At 36.8% G+C, this 27,145-nt stretch overlaps 1 protein-coding gene across 1 annotated transcript in view; it reads left to right on the top strand.

Annotated features, from left to right (window-relative positions):
• Positions 1-27,145, top strand: part of LOC131060717 (uncharacterized) — a 98,624-nt gene that overhangs the window by 2,093 nt on the left and 69,386 nt on the right. Inside the window, exons 3-4 of the mRNA XM_057994096.2 lie at positions 72-276; positions 19,220-19,304. Coding sequence (XP_057850079.2) covers positions 72-276; positions 19,220-19,304 — 290 coding nt within the window. The remainder of the gene's footprint in view (positions 1-71; positions 277-19,219; positions 19,305-27,145) is intronic.

Raw genomic sequence — 27,145 nt, 5'->3', positions numbered from 1 at the left:
AGCTTAAAAGCTTCTTTTTATCATAAGGCAGCTTTGGAAACCTAAAAGATTTGATTTGCTTGATTATGTAGTTTGGTGATGCCAATGGAGAATAAGGAGAGGTTTGTGAAGGCAGAGGGGGTAGAGTTGATGATAATTATAATGAAACAAAAGAAATCTGTCTACGGGAGTGCAATGAGGACTCTGGATTTTGCCATGACAAAATTTTCGCCAGCATGTGAGAGATTTGTGGACGTGTTGGGGCTGAAGACACTCTTTGCAGCTTTCATGGGTAAGGCAAGTTTCTGATTTCTATCACTTAAATGTGTGACAAAGGCAAATTCAGTTTTTTTTAAGTTTTAGTTTAGGATGGAATTGTTTCTGAGATTAATATTTAAAAGTGAATTACTGTTAAGATATGCCAACGGATTGTGATTATAGATAGTTATAACTTAAAATATAGAAAATTGAGCTCGGACAGAAATAAATGTTGTGAACTAGGTCATATGGGCTAGAGGGTAGGCAAACATGATTTAGTATTAATATGTGGCTGGGATTTGTGAGTTGATGAAGTAATATATTAAACAAATTGATCATGAAGTTTGGGGTTAAAATATGTCTAGGGTCAGTTTGTTGATATGAAATAACAGATATGCTGGGATTTTTTTTGAAAGTAACTCTCTAAAATATCCAAAGAAAAGAGAACGAGGATTGTATGTCCTTTTGATTAAGTTGTTATTTATGTATTTTGTTGACGATTGTTTTTTTCTTATATAATCTTAGTTTGAAGATAATTTGTTTCATGCTTTTGGTTTTCAAATTTACAGCTTAAAATATTTCTAAGGTTTGTGGGTGGGATGAAGAATTGCCCTCAAACTGCTACATAAAATGAGCATGGGGTAAAAGCCCCGTATAGCCCTTTATGGTTAAGATGCTTTGTTATCATAATCTGAAAGCTGCTGTTTTGCTTTTCTAGTTGAGTTCAGATTGAAGTAAAGGGTAGAAATTAGATATAAGGATTTGTTATATAGGCCAGCATGGGATTGTTGGATTTTAAAATATGGCTGAGGTTTGTGGTTTAAATGAGATAATAGATTTATTAAATTTACTAAGAACTTGAGCATGGGATCTATAGGTAAGATATGTGCGTAGGGTTTGTGGGTTGAGATGAATCTACTTCATCTTCCAAAACTTTAGCATGTGACAAATGTAGCTTAGTTTTGACGCTAGGACAAAACTAAGCAAAGAGATAGGATATAGAGAATGAGCATGGGGTTTAGGGTTCAAGATATGTATTGGGTTTTTATTTTGATACCAACTGACAAACTTACTAATATTTATGAAACATTGAAAAAGGGTATATGCTTAAGATATATGCATATTGTTCACGAGTTGAAATGAGTGAACTTCTACAAATCACTAATTGAATATGTAATGTTCCACAATTTTCAACCAAAAACAAATCCAAAAAAATTCTCACAGATCCGAAACTCAGAAAATGATTTGCAGATTTGAAAATTTCAATTCTAAGACTACACACTTGCTCAAGCTCATTAATGCTACTTGCAGAAACAAAGTAAAGTGAACAGAACAGAGGTTGGTGTTGATGTGTTTTTCATGCACATGCAAACACAAAATAAAATACCCAAAAGTATCTTATCCTCTCTTGAACAAAGTTACTCAAATGATTAGCATAAGGATCACTTGAGACAACTCCAAGGTTCTGGCATGTCGGGTCACGACGTGTGGATAATCTCAATGGCTTGATGTGATTATGCTGGAATCACAAGGGGACTTACGTTGAATTGTTGAATGCTTGAATCGCTGGAACTTAAATCCTAACTACTTGTTGGGAGAATAAAGAAAGAGCAAAAGGTATAGGGTTTAGAGAGTCTGTTCTAGTCCTATGAATACAAGAGAATGAGTGAAAAACTCGATGGAATCCTACTGGGCGAGGTCTCACCATCAATTTGAACAATTTGACACAAGCTCAGTGCAATCTTCTAAGGGATAGTTCAAAGATATTCAAATCATTACCATCAGGCATTATTTACCATTCAAGTTAATGCATAAACAATGGATGTATAACAATTTGAAGTTAAGCTCATATCATTCTAGTTGACCACGCAAGGCACACTTACTATCAACAAGAGGCTAGTGGTATGGATTAAACGGATTCCACACAAATGCATTCAACAAATTCCTCCATTCAATCTAATCAACATGAAAGCAAATTAGAAGTAGAAACCATGAAACTTGTTGAAATAATACATTTCACTGTAACTTCAATGAAAAGTGTATCTTATTTACAAGTCTTTTAACAACAATTTCTTCTTCTCCTAATCTATTCTAACTTCTAACTTCTATTAAACTATTCTTGAGCTACTAACTACTCTTCTTTTCTATTCACAATTCTCTTACTATTATTCTATTACTATTAACCTTTACAAATGAAGAGCTTGAGCTTTATATAGAGAGCTCATTACCATGAACGACCAAGATCAATCTCCATCAATGACCAAAATTTTACAATGAAAACCCTAATTAGGGTTTGTTACAACAAACTCAATTCTGACCAATGAAATAATTACAACACATTGACACGACCAATAGATAATAGGGGTAGGTGCATTGGAGTTTGTGCCATCGTGGACGAGTCAAGTACATTGCATCTAGACATGTTGATGTGGAACTTCTTTGATTGGTGGAGGTAGTGACTGGGATGCCACCTCGACTTTGCAGTCGTAGACTTGATTCATCATGAAGGGATGTTGAGAGGTATCTCTTGATACTCAACATTTCAAGTTTGCTCAAAGTAGTGGTGATGGGAAGCATTGATGTAGCTGAGTCATTCTTCCATCCTCGCTTGCTTGCTGTGGGGTGATTATATGATTTCTCCTTCGCACTCCTTTGATCTCTTCATGTCTCCATGGTGTGGTGAGAGTTGAGATTCCTCTTGGGCATTTTGTGCTTGTAAATGAAGTTTTCAACTTTGCATGGTGGTGTAGATCTTACAATCTTCTTCCTTTTGCTTTGCAATCACCATCCTTGATGTTTTTTTGTATTTGCTGATGAAGTTTTCCTCTTGAAGACATCTTCTTGACCTTGAAATTTCCTCCTTACGACACTTGTTTTGATCCTCCTCCAATTTGATCCCTTTGATTTCTTTCTTCATCTCCTGAAAACAAACAAATGAGCATCAAACGCACATGATATATACCTTCTATATAACCTCCTAATTTGATCTGATTTTATGTGATTTACAGGTTTGATAAGAGGATTTCACTCCCAATAAGAGGCAATAGAAATTCTCTCAAACCTAGTCCAATTCTGCCCTTCATCACTTCAGGTTTGAATACTTTATCCTTCATGCAAGCTGGGGTGTCAAATTAACTTGGAAGAGGGCTCTACAACCAAATTTCGCTCTTAACCTTGGGCACATGAACCAAATTTCGCTCCAAAGGAGCACTTGAAGTTTTTCGCTTTGAACTATTAAAGTAATATTAATCTCTTCTATAATGGTCATCTTCTATTCTTAGTGGTCATCTTATTTGTCGACTTATTTGGCTATTTAGTTTTTTAGTCGACTTATTTAGCTTGTTTTGGTGCATTAAGTGAAACTATTGCTTCTTTATTAAAGACGCATAGTTAGCTTTTTAGTTTTCACTTAAACGACTTGTTCTTAATTTAGAATGTCGTCTTGTAATCTCTCTATATATGCTTGTCTATCGTTGAATAGATTATCCAATTATTTGAGCAATCTATTTTTCATGGTATTAGAGCGGGTCGATGGGGTTTTTCGGAATTTGGCAAATTTTTTAATGAAAAATTTGTAGCCTTTCTACTTGGATGTAATTTTGAGAATTTTTTTTTTTAGAGTTAATCTGAATTGATGAGTTTTGGAAAAAAATCCCTCTTTCTGGGCGAATTTTTTTTTGTAGGTTTCATGCTAGGGTTTGTGCTTGTTCGAAGATTTTGCAGCAGTGGTTTTTAGGGTTTGGGTGTCATTTTTTTTTCCCTCTGTTGAAAGTTTCTCCTTGCAATTTCGAGGGTTTTCCTTAGATTTTTGGTGCTTTTTTTTTAAGAAGGCTTCCGCATTTTTTTCGATGCTTGTGATCTTTGTGCGAATTTCGCGGTATTCTGTCCTCGATTTTCTGACCTTTTCGGCGCGTTTTTTTTTTGACTTGGGCACAATTTTTTTTGGGCGGCGATGTTTGTTTTTTCTTCTCAACCCGTCAGCGCCTGCGACCTCCATTTTATCGGCCATGTTTTTATGTTGCATGATTTTCGTGATTTAGGCCCGAAATTTTTGTTTGACCCGCGTCGGGGTTTTCAGAGTTTTCCGCTATTTTTTCGTGGCGACCGTGTGTTCTGTGGGTCGCCGACTAGGTTTTGACCAAACTGATCTCTGCCTTTGATGTGCGCGACGGTTGCATCTTTCCTTTGGCGACGAGAGTTTTGTTTTTTTCCAATGGGTTTGTGTTGGGTTTTTGAGTGACGAGAAATTATATTTGCCCTAACCACGCAGCGACCTAGGTTTTTGATGGCGACTGTATTATTTCTGGGTTTTATTAATTTTTTCCACAAAAATTATTATTATTATTTTTTCTGGGCAAGGCCTCTTGTCCTACAAGTCTCAGGATTTTCACGATTTTTTCCTCAAAAATTTGTTCGCAGGGTTTATAATTTTTCCTTAAAAATTATCATCTGTAATTCGTGAAGTTTACATGAGATTTTGGGTATCTGGATTTATGATGGGTGTTCCTATCTTTGTGTTTTTTACTGTTTTTATCCAAAAAATTGATGATTTGTAAAATCCAGTTTTCTAGGTTTTCATGATTTCTTCTTCAAAAATTGTTTGCTGGTTTTTATGATTTTTTCCTAAAAAATCATTTGTAATACGCGAAGTTCCCGTGGGATTTGTGATTCGCGAAGTTCTCTAGTTTTGATCGATTTTTCTCCTCAAAAATTGTGCTTTGTTGCAACCAGTTTTGGGTTGCACTATCAGGGCGAACATCTGCAACCGTGGTATCTTGCAGTCTGTTTAGGAGTTGCTGGAGCAAACAGTGCTCGATACTCTTTTGCAAAAGGGTTTGCTGATTTTTCCTCAAAATCATGGTTTCAAGCTTCAGTAATTCGCGTGTGCCAGATCTCTAATTCACGTGTGCTAGATCTCTAATTCGCGTGTGAGACCTACATTAGCTTGGATGGCTTTTGGTACTCTTGGTCATTTACATTCTGCAGATCCTAGGAGGGTCTCTGTAGCAGCGGAGTGTTGTTTGCATTTGTGATCATAACACTTGCAGTGTCTTCTGTAGGGTATTGAGTACGATGACCATTAGGGAGGGTGTTAAAATAATATTAATATTTTCTATAATGGTCATCTTCTATTCTTAGTGGTCATCTTAGTTGTCGACTTATTTAGCTATTTAAGTTTTTAGTCGACTTATTTAGCTATTTAGTTTTTTAGTCGACTTATTTAGCTTGTTTTGGTGGGTTAAGTGAAACTATTGCTTCTTTATTAAAGACACATAGTTAGCTTTTTAAGCTTTTTAGTTTTCACTTAAACGACTTGTTCTTAATCTAGAATGTCGTCTTGTAATCTCTATATATACGCTTGTATATTGTTGAATAGATTATCCAATTATTTGAGCAATCAATTTTTCATGAACTTGGAGCACTTGAAGTGGTCTTTAAGTCTTTCTCACTATTTTCCTTCATGACAACTCAAACTCAATCAAGGCTTCAAAGGCAAATTCGCTCCAAAATTGATGCACTTGAAGTTCGCTCCAAGAGTGATGCACATGAAGTTCGCTCCAAAGGTGATGCACATGAAGTTCGCTCCAAAGTTCATGCACTTGAAGTGGATTTCGCTCCTAAAGAGGAGCACTCGAAGTGGATTTCAAGTCTTGCCTTTCATCATCTTAACTAAAAATTGTTTTTTTCTAAGCATATGAAGACATCAAATCGGCTCAAGGCAATGATCTATAAGCAGCTTCACATCTTATCTTGGGCAAATGAGGCAAATTCTCTCTCAATTAGGAGAACTTGAAGTGAAATTCGCTCCAAAGTTCATGCACTTGAAGTGAATTTCAAATCAAAAACTAACTCGCTCTCACTCGCTTTTCTTTGCTTCATCGACTCAAATCTTAGGTCTTTCAAACATTCATTCATGAAAACATGTCAAACTCACCTCATGGAAGGCCTAAAAGGAAATTTCGCTCCTATCAAAGAGCACTTGAAATGAAGCTTGCTCTAAAAGAGGAGCACTTGAAGTTACTTTCAAGTTAACACTTTAACTCTCCTTCACTCACTTACACTCACCTTCTCAACTCCAATACGTCATGCCAAACTCAAAATGAGGTCTAAGGAGGAATTTCGCTCTGGGACTTGAGCACATGAAGTTCGCTCCAAAAGGGGTGCACCCGAAGTGGATTGATATTTGATACTTGACACTTTGTGTTTTTTTTGCTCATTCTCCTTCATTCCATTAATTCAAGTTTTTCAAACTAAGCTCATGGTGCATTCTAAGATCAATTTTGCTCTCAATCAAGAGTATTTGAAGTGAATTTCGCTCCACAAGAGGAGCACTTGAAGTAGCTTGAAGATGCATTTTTGAGTTGAATCCTATATAGTGAAAGACCTCAAAACTCCCTTGATTGTGGCTTCACCTTCTACCTGAGTCATTAGAAGTGAAACTCGCTCTAAGAAAGGGGCACCTAAAGTGAATTTCGCTCCAGAAGAGGAGCACTTGAAGCATCCTTTACTAGCAATCTCTCATCACTCCCTGGTTGAAATCATGATGGACTTCACTTCATCCATGATCAAGATGTTGTTAAAGGTTCATAAACTCACTCATTTTCTTCAAATGTTTCTCAAGAAGTCCACATCGCTCCTAACTATGGGCAATAGGAGCAAAATTCGTTCCTACTAGGGAGCACTTGAAGTTTTTATGTACTTAGTCAAATTTTGCCTCTAGGAGTCATCTCTCACTGAAATACATTTGAGTCACTTGGATGACGAAGGAAATACTGGAATTGTTGACTATGCTTGATATAAAGGGTCCCTCCATTCATTCACCACTTCATTTCACCTCTCATAACAAGGGCTATCCTCTTGTCTCTTGGCCTCTTAACCAACTATACCCCTCCAATGCAAAGGCTAATAGCTAAGGACTCTAACACTGTCCTTTAAAGCAGAAAAGAGTGGGGGTCCCCATTCGCAATGGGGCGATGTGTGAATACCTCACAACAGTTGGATAGTCCTATTTATAGAGATATGATTCTAATACACCAATCCTTGGGTCTGATCATCAAAAATAGTTCAAACGCATTGGAATCTTACAGCACATCTAGTTGTAAATCCCATACTGGACTCTCATGCATACAAAATTTCAATGATTTCTGATTCAGTTGCGTCCACAGCTCCAGGTGCATAGATACAGGTGAAAGGTTCCTTGGAAGTTGCGCAATATGAGGATAGCAGACTTCAGTAAGACCGTCCACTGATGTAATGTCCTTTTAGAGGTATTCCTAAAATTTGCCCTAAAACCACAGTTCCAATTAAAAAATAAGAAGTTTAATATATTTTAGAATATAAATTTACCAATTGAAATGCCCTTTAAGAGAATTATTGGTCTAGGTCCTATACACAATACTAGTCACTGGAAATTCACATTAAACCATAAGCCAAGATAACATCTATTTTTCTGAAGCATTGGTATACATCATGATATCATATAAACATTATTTATAGTAAAATCCAATTTAGGCAATAGCCATTCCAATGTGGATTTCTATGATAATCTCATTAGGAATTTGTTGAAACGTTTGCAAACTGCAATCTCTAGATTGGTTGCCCTTGTATCGCAAGAGCATGGAAGGTGGGTCACCTTTCCATCCTTGAGTTCACCTTGGAGGTTGGTTGTCCTCCTTGATCAAACCCAAGAGTATGGAAGGCCAGTCTTCCATTCCACCTCCTTGCCCACGAGCATGGAAGGCTGGCCGTCCATTGCAACTTGGGGTGATGTACTTGATAAGAACATGATTTGGAAGGCTGTCCATCCTTCCTATTTGCAATCCGTTTCTCTAAATTCAAAATGGGTTATTATATGAATCTATTATCACATATTTATAATAAAGAGAAGCAATCAGATTATTCACAAAGATCAATAATTTCTGCGAGTATCACTATGGCATTAACACATATATATGTCTATGATTTACTATATTTACTATATTTATCCTTTAATCTATTTGCTGCCATTAAATATTTATTTCTTCTCTCAGTTTATTTCTTATTCCCTAATTCCTTTTATACTTGTTCTCTAATCATTCGACGCCCTCTCGTCAAGGTGGGAAGGGTCACATCCCTTAATCTTTGAAGAGCCCCTCTTCTTGTGCACCTGCTGCCTTTTCATTAAACACCAGCTGCGCCTTTGTTAAAGATGATAATTAGCATTTATATGCCATTTGGGATTCACCCCCCTTTATTGTTTAAATTCCCTTTGCCTTGGTCGGCCTCTTTCACCCTAGTCGCTAATTTTAAATGTCTTAAACCTTGGTCAGCCCTTTTCAGGGAAATACTATTATTTGCCAGAGTTTTATTTATATATGGCGTGGACATGGCATTGCTATCTCATTGGGAGTGATGGTTCATAAATTTAAAATGCTGTGATCTCAGTCTATGGTGGGGCATGACAACTGAGAAAGATGATTCTGATCTGCCGTGCTATGCTTCTATAAATAGCGATTCATATGACATGTTGGCCAATATAGGTGATTTGACTTATAGTAATGGAGCTATACTCCTGTCCTCAGCCTGCTCCTTGCACAGAAACTAGCTGATTCTTCCTAATCTACAAACGTCCGATTTGAAAACTACTTCTTCCCTCTGTTGATAAAGATCTACAAATAATTGTATGATTTCGTTATACTATTTCCTATGCTGTTGACTTTGCCAGAAGACAGTTTAGGGGTTTCGTCCTACCTGTTATGTGTTGGCTGGGCGTTTGTCCCATTAGACTATCCTGTTGCTGAATGTGATTTTCCAAAATTCCTTGCATTGGAGATGATCATCACTGACTTTATATAGGTGCCAAAAAACTCCCAACAGTTCGGCTTGAGCAAAAAAATAATAATTTCAATATATACTTAATATTACTATTATATATTTAATATTATTATTAAATTATTCAATATTAAAATATTCAATGTCTTTTAGTGTTGAAAAACACTTTTCTCGCTTCTAACAATTTTTGAATTTAAACCTAGCAAGGACATGACAGTCCTCCCTTCTCAAATGCTGCTTGTCCTCAAGCAACCTCATATTTGGATGCTCAAAGATTTTCACACCTGCCCACTTTGCATCTTCAAGAGGTAGATCCTTCCATTTTACCAAGTGCTCTGGAATAACCTTGGTCCTTAACCTCTTTTCCCTCACATCCAAGATTGCCTTTGGTTCTAAGGTCAATTTCCCTTTATCATTCAATGGTGGCAACTCTGCTTATAGAATGGTTAGCTGTCCAAGAGGCTTCTTGAGACATGACACATGAAAGATATTGTGTATTTTGCTATATTTTGGTAGTTCCAACTCATATGCAACCTCATCAACCCTCCTTAAGATCTTGTAAGGCCCATAATATTTTTGGCTTCAATTTTTCTATGCCACTTCCTTTGAGAGAATACATTCTATAGGGCTGCAACCTCAAGTAAACCATGTCTCCAAACTCAAAAACCCTTTCTATTTGGTGTTGATCAGCATACATCATGTGGTTTTGGGCTTGTTGTAAATTTTCTTTGAGAGCATTTAAGATCTCCATACTCTATTGCACCACATCCCTTGACCGAGGAACTCTACTCTTTGTGAGGATCAAGTCCATGAATGAAGTAGCGTCATATCTACAAAGTGCTTTGAAAGGAGCCATATCTATTGATGTGATATGTGGTGTTGTAGCAATACTCCCCAAGGTGCAACCATTTAATCCACATTGTTTGTTGTTTTGTAACATAGTTCCTCAAGCAACCTTCTATCCATTTGTTCAGAATTTTGGTATGCTCATTGGTTTGAGGATGATACCTGGTGCTTGGACTTAGTTCCGTACTTGTCAAACGAAAGAGCTCTTGCCAAAATAAGTTGATAAATCTGATGTCCCTATCACTTACAATGTTCTTTGGCAAACCATGAAGTCTAAAAATCTCTCTAAAACAGATCTACTACTTGTGGGGCCTTATACTCTGAAGAAATCACATGAAAGTGAGCATATTTAGTGAGCCTATCAACAACCAAATACATACAATCCTTACCTTGTACCTTTGGCAACTCTGTAATGAAATCCATGGATGCACTCACTCATTTTTGATTTGGGATGGGTAGGGGCTGCAACAAACCAGCTGGTAAAACATGCCCTGTTTTGTTTTGTTGGCATACTACTCATTCTCTCACATGCTGCAACACATTATTTTTGAGCTCTTTCCATGATAAATGTTCCCTAATTTGTTTGTATGTCTTGTAGAAACCTGGATGGCCAACAAGTGGTGTTCCATGACATGCTATCAAAAGTCTTTTCTTCATCTTGCATTTTGGTATAAGTTACACCCGATCTTTGTAGAGGTTGAACGCATCAACCACCTTGAACTTGTCTTCTTGCAACTTCCTATTTAGAATGTTAGTAGCAACTGTATTCTTAGCATACTCAACCATTATGGCAGCCTTCCAATCAACCATTAGGGCTTCCTGGAGAGTGCATTAGCCGCTACATTGTTCTTTCCCTTCACATACTCAATGTCAAAATTCTAGGTCTGAAGTTTACTTACCCATTTCTGCTGTCTATTGTTCAAATCCTTCTAATTGAGGAAGAACGTCAAGTTGTTATGATCTGTCTTGACCAAGAGCTTCCACAAACCAAGTATTGCTAGAATTTGGCTAGTGCATGCATGGTGGCCAACATCTTCTTGTCATAAATAGAGAAGTTCCTCTCCGACTCCTTGAGCTTCCTACTCAAAAGCTATGGGGTGTCTATTTTGGATCAAGACTGCCCGCGTTGGGCATGCACCGTGGGCGCATTGGGCTGCATCGGGTCCACACCAAGTGCATTGCCCCAATGCCCTCTCTTGAAGAATCACATTTTAAAACAAAAGGGAGTGAGAAATACAGAATTGCCAAAACAAGACATGAACTTATTACCTCCTTGAGATTATCAAAAGCTTGCTGCACTATTGGACTCCAAGAGAATGCCCGCTTCTTCATCAAGTTGGTCAAAGGAGCAGCAAATTGTGAGAACTCTTTTACAATTCTTTTGTAATAGTTGCAAAGCCCCATAAATCCTTTCAAGTGTGTCAAATTCTTTGGTCTAGGCCAATCTTTGATTGCCTTGATTTTCTCCTCATCCACACTAACCCCTTGGGCACTAACCTTGAACCATAAACAAAAAATTTTAATCAATGCAAACTCATATTTGGAGACTATGACATAGAAAGAGTGCTGCTTGAGTATGCCAAGCACCTCATCTATATGCTTCAAATGGTCCTCCCATGTCTTACTTTAAATCAAAATGTCATCAAAGAAAACGAATGCAATTTTTCTCAATTGTAGAATGAATATCTGATTCATCCACGATTGGAAAATAGCAGGTGCATTGGCTAGTCCAAATGGCATGACCAAGAACTCATAATGCCCATAGTGATAACAGAAGGCTGTTTTGTGCACATCCTCATCTCTAACCCTTATTTGATGGTACCCTGATTGTAGATCGATTCTGGAGAAATGCGCTACTTTGTGAAGCTCATCAATCAATTCATCGATCTTGGTTATGGGGTAGCAGTTTTGGATTGTGCTTTTGTTGAGGGCTCTATAATCAATGCACATCCTCACTCCCATTTTTTTTCTTTACCAATACCATGGATGAAGTGAGTAGGCTGGAATTGGGTCTTATGTGCCCTATATCTAATAGCTCCATAATTGCCTTTTCAATCTCCTCCTTGTATCACTTGGGATGACAATATGGAGTCATGATGATTGGTTTTTCTCTCTTCTCAAGCTCAATAGCATGTTGGAGTCCTCTATTTGGTGGTAGACAAGGTGAAATGTCATTGAAAACCTTACTATTTTTGTGCAAAATGGATTGAATATCAACATGGTTGGATCTCCCATCCTTGGAGGGACTCATATCTGTAATCAAACATTCGGTTGCCCATGTTACTTGGTCTCTACAAAAAGCTTTCATGATCCTCTTGGCTAAAACCATCATGGGCCTTGTTGTGACCTTTTTTACACATTGCCCCATTGCAGATGGGAACCCCCTGTTTTTGCTTTTTAGGGTTTTGCTTTGGCAACGCAACTGCTAATCACTAGTCTTTTTACAATGAGGAGTTATGAGTTTTTGAGAAATCATCCTGACCCAAATAGAGAATTCATGGTCAGATCAATGTCTGAATGTTGTCAAAATGCGTAGAAGGTCTAAAGGACGAGGATTGCAATTGCTTTGGGTCATTTCTGACAACTTTCTATTTTTAGGAATTTCTACTTTTTTGCTTTTTTCTAAATTTAGAAAGTTTTGTTTTTGGCACTTTGGGCCTATTCCGAGAAGTAGCTTTTTGGTTTGCTTTTTTGAAAGTAGAATTAGGGTTTTGTTCCTCAAGTCGTATCATCACTACGCATGTCGTCAGAATCGAGAAATTTTGCCTCTAAGTGTAAAAAGCAAGGTAAAAACCCTAATTAGGGTTTTGTTCCAGAAGATCATTCCTCAGGCCATATGATCAGTGCCCATGTCTTCAGAATTGAAAAATTATGTCTTCAAGTACAAAAAGCAAGGTGAAAACCCTATATAGGGTTTTGTTCTAGATAAACATGGCATGAACATGTCTGATCAAATATAAAGGTGACAATGGAAGTAAGCACATGGCTGTCCAGATGAAAAATTCGCTCAAATTGGAAGGCATGGAGTAAGAGGTTCAATCAAGCAAAGAGCAAACATGTTCAACATGCTGCCAAGTCTTCCTTGACATGAAGTCTTCCAAGTTTGCTCAAGCAAAGGAGAAGTGGACAAACAATTGGCAAACTCCTGCCTTCAGTTAAGCAACCGATGGCAAAGGTTAATCAAACTCCTACCTTTGGTTAAGGGGAAAAGCTGAAGCAAACATGGCACACAGTCTTCGTAAAGTCCGCCAAGTGAAGAGGAAAGATGGCTGACTTATGGCAAAGTCTGCCCTAGCTTGAAGGTGTGGAATGGCACATTAAACCCAAACTTCGCCTAGCATGTTGGAAGAATGTCAAAGCATTCTCAAACTTTGCCCATGTTCGAGACACTCCAAACTCTGGCCAAGTATCAAGCAAGATGGCAAGAGGGCTTCCAACTCCACCCAAGGCAAGTGTAAGCTAGACTCCGCCCAAAGCAAGAATGTCAAAGCATCCTTCAAGTCTGCCTAGGCTAAATAGTAATTTGAAAGCAAGACATGGAATAAAGCATGCCAAGTCTGCCTTGGCAAATTGAAGTCAAAGTTAGCCTACAAGGAGAAGGATAAAAGCCAATACAACAAGTAAAAGGCATGGTAAAGATTTACCAAGACAAGGGTGGCATAAACATATATGAAGTTCGCCATGTAGACAAACAAGACAAGGTTCGAGCAAGCATATAAAACATGGCATAAAGCATGCCAACTCCGCCTTGGAGAAATGGCAAAAGAAACTTCAAATCTGCCATGACAGGACAAATCAATGTCCAAGCATATTCAAACTCTGCCCAACCAAGTATGGAAGCAAAACATGTCAAGACTTCCTTGAACTCCGCCCTAGCAAGGATATCATGGCTAAGGCTTTCTCAAGTCTGCCTTGGCATCAAATACTCAAAGTCCACCAATCATAATTCCAAAACATGTGGTAAGGATGAAGGTGAAATCAAAGGTAGTAGGACATGATCAAAGTCTGCCCAAGTGAAGCTAGGAAAATGGCGAATAGAAGACAAACTCCGCCTTCCTAAAGCACATGGCAGGTTGCCCATCAAGTCTGCCAAAAGAACGCATGGTAAAAGCACAAGGATGGCATAAAGTTAGGATGGCATAGAACTCATGAAGTCCACCTAGGAGAAGATGAAGGTGGCAAGATAGAAGTTGCTAAAGAAAAGTATGGCTAAACATACTTAAAGGTCTGTTCAAGAAGAAAATAAAATTTGTCAAGATAAATTGCACAAAGTTTGCTAAGATGGATAGACAAACATTCCAAGTTGACTAGGCATAAATGGTATATGTGAAGATGCCTAAGAAAGACATAAAAATTTGCCTATGGCTTAAGGATAAGACATGATGACAATCGACTTGCCATGCCGAAGAGAGAAAATGGCTAAAGGGAAAAACAAATTTGACAAAGTAGCACATGAAATCAAGGGTCAAACAAACGAATGGCTTGGAAAATAAAAGTTTGACACATGAAAAATGGCCAGTGTGGAATTTTCCACAACCAAAAGAATCAAATTTTGACTAAGGGTTGGAGAGGAATCAAGAAGACAGAAGAAGAATAAACAGGAAAAGTAAGGAGAAGATGAATAAAATCCTTGTCCAAGGGTGGAGTTTCTTCTACTCAGCACAAGCCAAATCCAGAATTGAAGGCAAATCCACAGGCAAAGTGTGTCCGAGCATAGAAATGGTCAAAATCTTAGCTAGGTGCTGGAGGATTCACATGAAGGTTCCACAAAATAAAATTGACTAGCCAAAATCTGGCTAAGTACGGGAGATACTTCACAGAAAAAGTTCCAATTTCCTTCATTGTGGCGAAGGCACATGGGAATTCTTCTCCAAAATTCAAGGCACTTGAAAGAGTTTCCAGGCATCAAGAAAAGTCTTCAGGCTTGGCGAAAATTCCAGGCGGCTTGAAGGATTTCATCTCTTAAAGAGTCAAAGACATGCTCCCAATCAAGATCAGATAGTGGTAAAAAGACTATTCCAAACAAATTTCTATACTTAGGCAAAATTTCGGCACAAATTGGAGAATTCAAGAAGGACATTCAACAATCAAAATCAACATGTCCAGGTTCAATGAACTTGACTTATTGAAAAGCTTCTAGAAGGCACACTTCACAATGCAACAACCTTCTATTTTATTATTGGTTTATATTTAGCAAGAAGGACCAGTGTCCTTAGATGTAATTTTCTCATTGGTTGAGAGGTAGTTAGTTGTACCAAACCCTAATTAGGGTTTTATTTTGTAATCTCGACCGTTGATTTGAAATCAATCCTGGCCATTATATTGTAATTGGGGAGCCTATAATTGGGAAGCCTATAAATTGAGCTCGCCCCTCATTTGTAAATCATGGGAGCATGCTGCAAAACATGTTGAGATAAGTAAATTGTTGCTTACAACTGCCAAAGTAATAAGTAATGCATTGTTCAAATTGATGGTGATTACCTCTCTTATTTTGGAGTTGGCATGGTTCTTATCCCTCATCATAGTTTAGATTTTATTTCATGTACGTTAGAAGAATGCAAGATTCTATAAGTATTGATTTATGGCAATAAGTGTTGATTTATGGTGAATTCCGCTCATACTTTTGATGAACAGATTTTTGTTCATTGTGTAAAGTTAGTTTGAGCTTATTTTGTGGAGGATTTAACTTCTACTTTGAGTAATATTGTTCAACTGTTAGTACCATTCATAAGTATGAAAATCATAAGCACATCCCTTGAAGATCGCACTCACTTTGTGTAGTTGTCCTAAGCGTGGCGAAGCAAAGTGTTGTTATTGAAGTCACCTAGTCAATACCGTCTCTTGAATTCTTAGGAATAGATTAGAATTTCTAAACCTTATCTCCTTTTCAGTTTTCTTGAAGTCCATGATCCAAACCCAAACGATAGATCTTCATTGTGAATCGAACATGCCAAGCGTAAGTCCCCCTTATATTTCAGCATACATAACCAAGCTAGCTATCCAACACAAAGTTGCCTGTTCACACATATAGATCTTGGAGTCGCTTTGTGGTCTTGCTCGTAATCTTGGCACAAGTAGTGATTTTGTTTAGGGGAAGATTGAATATCCTTGGATATTTTATTCTAATGTTCGGTAAATGATAAAACGCATACCAACAGGTCCCTATTTAGGAAGGCCACGGATAACTACCTTCTTCCTATTAGATTTGAACTTCAACTGTATAGTTTGATAACTCTCTTCATATTTGCCAAGTGAGTACAATCATTGCACGCCTAAGACCAATTCTGTATCACCAATGTCAATAATGTAGAAATCATCTTGCATTTTGTATCCCCCCTAAAGTCAATTCCATTTGCTGAATCCTTCAGTTGCAGGGATGAGTTTGCCACTGTGACATTAAACCCTTCGAAGTCTTCAATCCCATATTAGTCACTAGCCCCTGATCAATGAAATTGTGAGTAGCTTCGCTATCAATAAGAACTATCACCTTATGTATTTGCAAGACTCTATAACACGAGAAGCATGATGATTAGGTGCCCCGGATACTGCTGCAAGTCTACCTTCTAGATGCTCCTCTACTTGGTCCTCATGCTCAACCTCATCCATAACTATCTTCTGCTCAAGCTTATCATCGTCTGTATACTCATTGGAGATTACCTCTTTATAGTGTATTTGCCCCTTTCCTAGACATGTATGTCTTGGTTGCCATGGATCTCTGCACGTGAAGCATAGCTTTTTCCCCTTTGGAGTTCATTCTTAGAAACCTCCATTTGGTTTGGCTTGGGGAGTAATCCCTTAGGTGGAGGCATGCTCTTCTGGGGAGGCCTTTTGGGCACAATAGGAGGTGCCTTCTTGGAATAGAATCTGCCCTTAGCCATTGAATCTTAATGGCTTCTTGTAATTAACTTGGATCAAATGCCCTCACCAATCCTTTAAGGGGTTCAGATAGGTCTTCTACAAAAAGAACTATGAGCCTCATTTCTGTCACATTTGGAACCATCACCGAAAGCCTCTGATATTCTGCTTCATAGTCTTCCACTTTGCCCTCTTGCTTAAGCTGAGCTAACTCTCTGAAATGAATCTTTGGATCCCTCCTATCAAACACATCTACTAATCTCTGGCTGAAGTCTTTTAAGGTAGTGATTGAGTCATGCCCTTGGGTCACCAGGGCCATGATACCACCATTTTGTGAGCCACTCCAATTGAAAAATCAAATTTTTACTAGTCTCTCATTTATTACCATTAAATTGTCTTACTACATCTTAATGTTTAGTTTTTTTAACTATCTGTAGTAGGGTAGCAAACATCCTCAATTCAACCCAAGGAGCCTCATGCTGCACAACAGAGGCATAATAACAGTATAAGTAAACTGGACACTACAAAAACTTTTCCAAAATATATGTCACTGAGGGCTCTGGTAGCACTCTTTGGTAGTCACTAAAACATATGTTTTTTATTATGGGACAAAAAATGGCTGCTAATCTGCCTACCATGTCTACATGGTCATCTGCCATGGCTTGAATCTGGGTCAAGGTATTTTATGCTGCAATCTACTACTAGAGAGGATAAAAGAGAAAAAGTTTGAGCCATCAACAGCTGCATATTCACCTAGAGAAACTTACATCAGGAACAAGGGGTACCCCATACTTTATCACAAGAGTGAGGAAACTTAATTTTTGCCTACTTGTAACACTCAACTGGATCTGACCCTTCCTCTCTCAACGCTCACAGAAACTCTGACAGATCTCCAATTCTGTAGAATGTTATTATTGAACCCTGCTGCATCGTACATGCACCTTGGAGCAATGCAGATCGGTTCTTTTTATTTTATCATATCCTCGACCATTCCCTTCAATCTTAACATCTAATCCAGACTCATCATAATCCCCCTTAAGTTGTGGTAAATATTCATGAATTGCCAATGCATTTCTGGAATTAATCAAGATATTAGCAACTCCTATGAGTGGAGCTACTATCATAATCCTGTGCTCGGGTGTTTACTGTCAAGTACATTTTCACTCAATCTGGCCTAGAGCACAGCCTTAAGTATGTTGCAGTCCATTGCAGCAGTTTAGGTCTTTGAATTCCTCAATCAGGACGTTTTTCAAATATATCTGTGCTTGCTCTGTAGAGGTTCTGATCACTCTATTTTGCAAAAAAGAAATTGTGTTTCACATCATCTGTCAGTCCAAAGTAAAACCTGATGATTTTCTTCCATGGTGCAATAGTTCTCTCAACAGCTTCCTTGCTTTAGATGGTCTTGACCTATAAAGTTGCCCAATTCATCAGCTATCCCCGTTGGCCTTGTCATTGATAGGAGCAGCGGGAAGTATAATAAGACATAAGACAATGCAGGGCAGATTCACTATTAAAGCTGCTCATCCAGGTAAGGGTTTGCATATGGGTGTGGTAGTTTGACGATTTTTTTGGCCCCAGTTTTGATATGGCTTGGGTATTCCTACTAAAAAATTGTAGAACATATTAAATATAAAGTGACGTAAACAAAATCAATTAAAATATGCATAGAATATGATGTTTCAGCCTCGAGTATCAAAAAAGCTTACTTTTTGTTTTTTAGTTGACTTTCTTTCAAAACAAAAACTGTTAAAAATATGATCAACCCGTGTTCTCCTTGGGCACACCCCAGCTAAGGCCTGGGTTTTCATGCTGGGCCTGGGTACTCCATGAATCCAGGACATACCTCGGTAGGGTATCAAAATTAGAATGTGCCTGGGCCATTTTGAAACTTGAAGCAGCCTGGGATCAGGACCTGGTTTGAATTGGTGGGAGTAAGAGAGGGTCTAGGGGCAGAACTCAGTAACTTAGGTCCCTGCAATTAAAAGATACCGAATCTACCACACACTGGAGTTTTCTCTGCAATTCAGAGCAGACACATGAAACAAGCAGAGCCAACCAAACCCCTGTCGTTAGACTCCTAAATTTTAGAGTTGGGAGAAAATTCTGTGACAGGGTTGGCAAGATGAAACAGATATATATTCTATAAGTTGTAACCCAACAATACTTGCTCAAGAAAATCTTATGTAAGGAAGGAAACATCCCAACAAACCTCATGGCATTCACTAATTCCATATTTTTTTATCTGTCCAATTGTCAATTGAAATGAATTTTTTTAAGGAATTTCCAATGTTTGTTTATTGTATCTGAAGATTTTCATCGTAGCCATTATTTACACACACATGTGCATTTACTTGGAAACATGCGTGTTAGGTCATACTTGTAGACATTATTCAGTTTTTTCTTTTTGACAGTGCATTTTAATTTTGTTTTTATTTAAATATGACTTGGGATTTACTGCTGTGATCAGATTGCCGCGAATAGGAAGATTCAAGGGGGAAGGTACCAGGAAGAGTTGGAAGAGCGGATCATCTCTTTGATTGCTTCATTATTTGGTAAGCAGGCCTTTATTTGTTTTTCACGACTTTGAAGGACCCCACCTGTTTCATGTTACACAATTGTTAGAGTATTGCTTTTGCAACACCTGGAAATGTAATTGCTCATACAGAGGCCTGCATCCACACCAATCTACCCAACCAGCCTGCCACAAAGACATGTAACATCTGAACATGGATTTACGAAGCTAGAGCCTAGAGGTTTTGCTCTTTAAAAGTGGGTGAAGTGATTATCTAGTAAATTCTTTAGAACCATGCGAATATACAATAGCTAAATAATGGTCTGATTTTTTTGTCTTACGTTTGCATCAATGCTAGTTTAAAAAAAAATAAAAACGAAAATTTAACATCTTGCAGTACACATTCAATTCATTGTGTAGATAATGTCAGTTGGATGATCTTGTAAAATGTTTGAAATAGAACTTGGGTATTTTGCAGGATGATGCATATTCTTTCCCACAGAGATGTCTAATCTTTTTGAGCTTAAATGCTTCGGCCTTTTGTTTTGCTAATCCAAATTCTTTTCTTCCTTTTAGTTGATTTTATTTGAGTGATTCCATCGGTACTCTCTTTTTCTATTACTTTCTTTTTCAAGCCCTCAAAATCCCCTCTTTTTTACGGTATTGTAAGTTATGTTTTATAATTTATATGGCTTTGATGGATCTGCCTTTTGACATTTTATTATTCCATGGAGTCAAGACCTTCCTAATTTATCTTTGGTGATTTTTTTTAATGGTTTTCTACATTCTTGTGTCATTTTATATCTCTTGAATATTAGATCCTCTCCTAGGCTTTCTTTTTCTTTTCGTTTTCCTTTCTTTGGTTAACAATTGACATGTTCTTGTTGGATGTTCCTGCAGTTGATATTTTCCCAATTTCACTGAATTTTGAGAACGACACCTGTAAGTGTATGGGTCTGATTCAGGTTTAGGGATGTGATGTCTTTAGGTTCACCTAGGGTCTGCCTGGGTCCTTGCAGACCTTGGCACACTTGCAAGTTGCCTAGACCCTGGCAGATTCATGGCCTGCCTAGCTAGAAAACTAAAAGAAAAACATTTCAAGAAACAAAAATTCTCGTAAATACCTGTAATGTCCCCTTTGAATTTTTAATAATTTAGAGGGAATATTTTGTCATATCCAATCAAGTGTAATTTTTAATTTCTATACAATAATAAATACACCAGAAACTATACCTTTTCCAATCTTTATTTGTGATAACTAATCGAATTTGCACAATTAAATATTTCTTTTGAAGACAGCAATCAGAATTTGCTGATAAATAACAATTATTATTAACTTGAAATTTTAATAATGTATGCTAAAAGATCAGTCAACTTAGAACAATGGCGATTTCCATGTGAAATCACAATTGAGAAATTGTGAGTTTCTGTCTTTCAATTACTGCCATTGAGGGGTTTCATCGACAGCTTAAATCAACCACAGCTTATGATAATAATAGATGTATTCTTTGTATGGTGGTTACTTCTCCTTGTTTGGTGTCTCTTATATATCTTTCTCCCTCAATAGTCCTGATTCATCACATGCCCCTTGACTTTTGATAAAATTTTAATTTAATATTGTATTTTTTGTATTTTAATTTATTATTATCATTATAATCCCATTTTAAAAAGGGGACATTACCGTCGGCCCTTTCCAAGATTGCTTGTCCTTAAGCAATCATAAACTAGGATACTTTTAGAATTTCTTCTTCACTTGATTGAGTCTTTTTGAGGATATTGGGATTCCCAAATTGATCTTGGAATTTTGTAATTCCCAATACTTGATCCAAAACTAAAACCTATATGCTCAATTTGAGGAACTTGAAGATAATTTGGCATGATAACATGTTTATCATCCTGAACATGCATCTTTTTTTAACTTTTAATGCAATTTAGTAGTTATGTCTTCAATCTTCACACAATTTGATGTTGGAGAAGGTAACCCGTTTACTTAAGAAACACCAGTGTTAATTCTAGTACATACGCTTGCAATCTGTTTTGTTGATTTTGGCTTCTATTCCTGGTAAGGTTCAATTTCTTTTTGATTGCCAACAGATTGTTGAGATTTGATATTACAATGATTAGCCATGGCAGAAGACCTGCACATAGAAGATGTTGATACAGAATTGGATGCTTGGGGTTGTCCTTCTGATAAACAACGACCCCCATCCATTGTGTGAGACTTATTGACATTGTGAGAAAATGAATGTATAGTTGCAGAGGGAGCACACTGCAATTGAGATGGAACTTGTGCATTATTTGACATCAGAACATTGGTCGTAATGCTATTTATAGTAGCAGTACTCCAACCTCCTGCTAGAGCTTGAACTTGTGGAGTGCATGCACCCGATGAGTTTCTCTTTGGTATAATAGGAGCCGCATAAAGCTTGTACCAGGAACATTTGTCTTAGACTATGCACTCTGTGATATTGTAGGAAGGCTGGCAGAAGTCAAGTTAACCCTGTTTTTACAGTCTTTATGCTCACAAAATTTGTGAAAGACATGGCCTCTTGGATTTCAGTTAAAGCCTGGTCGTACATACAGACTGATTGCATTAAGTAGCATAAGGAGATGCTAAGAAAGGATTGGGCTGAAAAGAAGAGGCATTTGTAGCTCTTGATGGAGACCATAAGAATTAAGTTAGCTCCCTAGTTAATATCCTGTGAACTTTCAGCATTGAGAATGCTTAATCAACATTATCTTCACTTTTAGAGGATCATTGTGGCCAAGATGATCTGCTGAAGATTAGGGGATTGTATGCTAGAAATATTGCTGGGGTTAACATGATGCAGCTTTCAATTTGATCACAGATAATGTCTTCAATGACATTAAATATATTTGTTGTAGCGTTTGCTAGGAGAGTAAAAAGAATAATTGCTTAAAATAGGCAATTGTAACCAGTTATACTTGTGCTAATACAACACAAATATCGCTTTTTTTTTTAATGGTGAGTTTTTGGAATACAGGATGACAATTCATATTTCTTAACAGAATAAGTATTATTACGTAAGAGATTATGAGACTTCTTTTGAGTTTATACTTTATATATTTGGAATAGAAAACAGAAAACAGTGCAAGAAAAGTTTTTGATAATAGATTTATTCAGTTCTGGTCAGTTTTTACTCCTACAATGTGCATACAGGTTGTTCATATCACTGCTGACTATGCTTCTAGTAGTGCTTTAATTGGATGTAACAGTTGAAAATTTTATATGTAATTTCATCTTTGTCTCATGTTTTAAACATGTTGCAAGTTTTTGTTGGAGTATTCATTAGGATTAGGTTTGAATAGACTTCTTTTTCTTTGTCTGAACTAAATGTCAAGTCTTTAAAGAGTTATGTACAACAACAGATGTATACAGAGTACAAAGCATTTTCCATTGGTGCTTCGTTTGTTAGGTTTTGTTATGCATGTTATGGATCATCCAGCTAGGATGGCTTTATCTAATGAGAAAATGCACATCAAACATTTTGATGCTAGTACCACGTACACATCATCTGACAAGTCAGTTACTCAAGATTGGCAGGTCTAAGGCAGTGCAAGCTCTTTTCATTGAAACATGTTTGGAAGATTGTTCCTTTGACATTCATTGACAATAAGTTAATAAGTTAATAAGCTATAATTAATGTGGGACTCTACCAAATTGTCTTCACTGAATTCAAATCATCTTAGCTAACCATTATTATGTCATGTCTGCTAGAGATGACTTGATGATATTGTGATGCATAGTTGAAAAACTTGCAGTCGCTGAGTACTCACAGATTGTTTTTGTGGGCCACGTTTTCACAGTATAAACTCATGACTTGGGAATGCAGAGTACTTGGAAAGTTTTAGGCCTGAACTTGCATGAGTACTTGTTGTTCCAGACTCTAAAACTCACCATACATGATCTTTATGCTGAAATATGTTTCCGATGTGGTTTTCATACTGCAAAAACACTATTTTTTTCTATGTAAGCCCTAGATGCTCACAGCTGAAGCTCACACAGCATTAAGCATGGTGGGAAGAAAGGCAATTGTGCTAGTAAAAGCCAATGGAGCACATGCATGGAAGTGTTTTTAATTTTCTTTGCCTTTTAAAACTTTCCTTACTTGTGGGTTAGGTAATCAAGATGTCAATGCACTTTTGCATTGTGCAGAGGTGGCAATGTCTGCTTTGCTTGATCATATACACTGGCAATGTTTAATTGAATATTTACCTCATGTTAGTCTTTTAACAAATATAATAGATCAAGGAATTGGGATGTTTGTCTACAATATCTGCTAAAACATACTGCTTTTCTGAGTCATTCCACAAACAATTTTAAATTTAATCAGATTTCAGAGAGTTGTGTGCAGCCTTGCATGGTCTAATAAGTCCAACTATTTTTCCTTGTAAGAGTTTTGTCATTGAAGAATGCATGATTATGCTATTTCGTACTCTATTATTATTCAAATCTAATAGGAAACAGACAATGCTTTACAGTTTGATTCGATATATTTTGTGATTGTATTTTGCATAAAGCTTATGTTTTTTAAGAAATTTAAGCATTTTTTAAGTTGTTGAGATCTTGCTGTGTCAAATATTTTTGGTTTGCAAAGTCTAAGTATGTGAATTATTTCTTGCTCTATGGAAAAATTTGCAGGCATCACCAATCTCTTATCAGGACATATTTACACAGAAATTTGAAGACCCCCAGTATTATGTATTTACAGACCTTATCAACTGATAGCAATTTACAGATGTCTTGGTTGGAGTGACTGATGTCAAGATTGTTTTCCCTAAGAAGTCTTAATATTTCCATGCAGGGAAATTTATAGGCATCTTAATTGGGAATCTCATATAACACTGTACTAGCTGTGTAATGTGCAGTAAACTCTCATTTAATGTGGGTACTTAATTAATAAACAGTTGAAGTATAAAAATAGCAGACTTATTATATTCACACAGTGGATTCCATGGTCAAACAACTGAAACATTGGTCCTTGCAGTATGTTTGTTTGGTGAACAGCAGTTTCTGGTTGTCAACACTGCAATAAATAAGGTCAAAAGAGTAGTAAACTGTCTGTCAACAACCTTATCAAGTTAAACAGACTGTTCTAATGTCATTATTACCCATAGTAGCTAATTTTTTTTTATCAGGAAACCAATTTCTTTCAATTAATTGGGAAATTGAAAAACACTGAAAATTTAATGAAAATAGAGATAAAGTGCTGTTTTTTCAATTTCATGCCAAATAAAGGAAAACATGCTTCTTTCCCATTTGGTGCAGCCGGAACAATTTTTATTTTTAACTTTTATAGAATAGGGGTATAATGCCATTTTTCTCCTAGAATTGTTTAATAGCAGCAGATTTAATAGATTAAATATTAGAATTAAGATAATTTACAAAATGCAAAGTTATTAAAATTGACCTGAATAACTAACATAAAATAGCCAGCATAAACTATACATGTGATAATTTGGGAAGAATTCTAAATTAAATATTTAATATAGTAAATTTAATTATATTATCATTAAATTTGTATATATAATAACATTAAGGTTTTCCAATACTTATCTGAATGAAAGTGCTTAGAATGATCATTCTCACCCTAGGAAGATTTTAGTGCTCTTGGCATCTATGGCACATCTAGGAGGAACCGGTGCTTATTCAAAACTAACACACATGCTTTCCAAGTATCAACCCTGGCCAAGTCAATCTTGGGTGTACATTGCACCTTGAGTTGGACATACAATGTGCCCCTTCTCCAATGCCCATAGCCCACCAAACTACCTTCTACTTCCTTAAGTGATCTCTATGCCCTTTTCCAAGTTTGACATGAATGCTTTATAGACTTTTTAAGGGGTGGTTTCCGAATGATCACACCCTTTCACAAGAGTTTCCTTTTAATATTATTTAATAAATAGTTATTTTTCCCCTTTTAAAAGAATTGATATTCTTTATTAATCTCCATTATAACCAAAGGACCATAATATCTTTTATATATCTATCTCGTTTTATCTCTAAAAGGTTGTTTCATAACTTTCTCTTTTCTTGGGGGAAAAGTCACATAACAAGGGGTGTGGGGGTGTCAACTCCCAATGGGGTCAAGAGGCACTGCCTCTTTTAAGGTTCAAGAGAAAATTAAGGCCATCAAGGCTGAATGCACCTTCATTGTGAATGCAATTTTTCATAATTTTGTTTCTTTTAACCAAGCTCCAAATAGTTCAAAAATACAGGTGATGAAGTCACAAAGCAACTATTAGTTCTTAACTGAATGAGAATGTAACATATATTTGCTGAAGAATGAGTACTCTTGAGTGCACCCTAAGATCCAATGTTTGGTCAGTACAACAAAATCAGAATTTGCACTGTAAAATGAGGTTTTAACAGAAAATTAGAAAAACTCATAGTTCATAGACAAATTGAAAAATCTTGATGACTAACTGCAGTAAAGTGCCCATAGAAATCATGCTAGGAATTGGAGGAAAAAATTGGTGATCCATTAAGATTGGATTGCTGATTGGGCTAAACAAAGCGTGAGTTTTGTTGATGTGTTTTTATGCACAATCGAACACAGAATAAAATACCATGGTATTTTATCCTCTCTTGAACAAAGTCTCTCAAATGCTATGCATTGCGATCAAATGAGACAACTCCAAGGTTACGAAATGTCAGGTCTTGACTTGTGGATAAACTCAATAGTTGATGTGATAATGCTGGAATCACAAGGGGACTTACGTTGTACATGAATGCTTGAATCCTTGGACGTTGCTGGAACTTGGGACTAATTCATCTAACAAAGAAAGATCGAAAGGAAAGGGTTTAGAGAGTCTAATCTAATTGTAACACGCCAAAACGGAATAAAGCAAAATAAACTACAACTTTGCAATTTTTAACCGAAAGGAAAGAAACGCTACTTTTTTTGTTTTTGAACATCAAATAACTGATATGAAACTAGATCTTAACTGAAAACTTGAATTAAACAAAGTTCTATGCTTTAAGCAAGAATAGTAGATACGAATGTAACTTTAAACATTTCAATTTAAATGGAAAGAGAGGTTTAGAAAATACATTTCTCTAGATGCCAATATTCTGAACTTTCATAACTTTATCAATAGACTAGTGAGGAGGGAAAGAATCATCAGGGCTCTTTTCTGCCAACCACGAACTTGCTAGTCCCCCGTGCCATATCCAACTGAATTGGCCTGACCCTTTGTAGCGAGGTAACAAAAAGTTGAACTCATGCCATCTGAGACTTGGTGTATAATCCTACACAGCTCCCTAGTCGGTCATACACTATAGGAAACTCCTAACTAGTATAACCTCTGACTGGGGTGTATATTTGGACTACAAAATTGACTAATGCTCCTGAAAAAAACACCACCTTGGCCAATTGTTTTCAATAGATGCAATCACATTTAAGTGTGAAGTCAAGTTCCACTCTTCTCGGCTGCAACTTAAGGTTTTAGGGCTTAGGTCTAGGTACAAATAAGATTAACTTATAGTTGACCATATCTGTACTCACATAGAGACTCTTAGACACACAGTAGTATTACATGATTTGTGTTATTAACACTAATTCTCATAAGAGGTTTTTGATATATCTTTTTCCATACATCACTGTATAAGGTAGTAGAAAATATAACTAACCCCCTAGAGTAGGAAAGGTAAATGGCTTATGAGCCACCAACTGCCCATATAATCTTTTACACCTTGCATGACATGACTTTGCTGTCATTGCAATGTTGGAATGTTTTTTTTATAATTGAAATGCTAACTGTATTATGGTCACCGCTGTTCGGCTCATATCCATTTTTCTTCCTAATCTAGGATTTTAGTTTCAACACATGCTGGAGGAGGTTAATTTCAGTTTAAAA

This window comes from Cryptomeria japonica, chromosome 11 (genome assembly GCF_030272615.1).
Source record: "Cryptomeria japonica chromosome 11, Sugi_1.0, whole genome shotgun sequence".
NCBI classification, from domain to species: domain Eukaryota; kingdom Viridiplantae; phylum Streptophyta; class Pinopsida; order Cupressales; family Cupressaceae; genus Cryptomeria; species Cryptomeria japonica.
The sequence above is the reverse complement of the archived record's forward strand: the minus strand, read 5'-3'. Positions and strand labels throughout refer to the sequence as shown.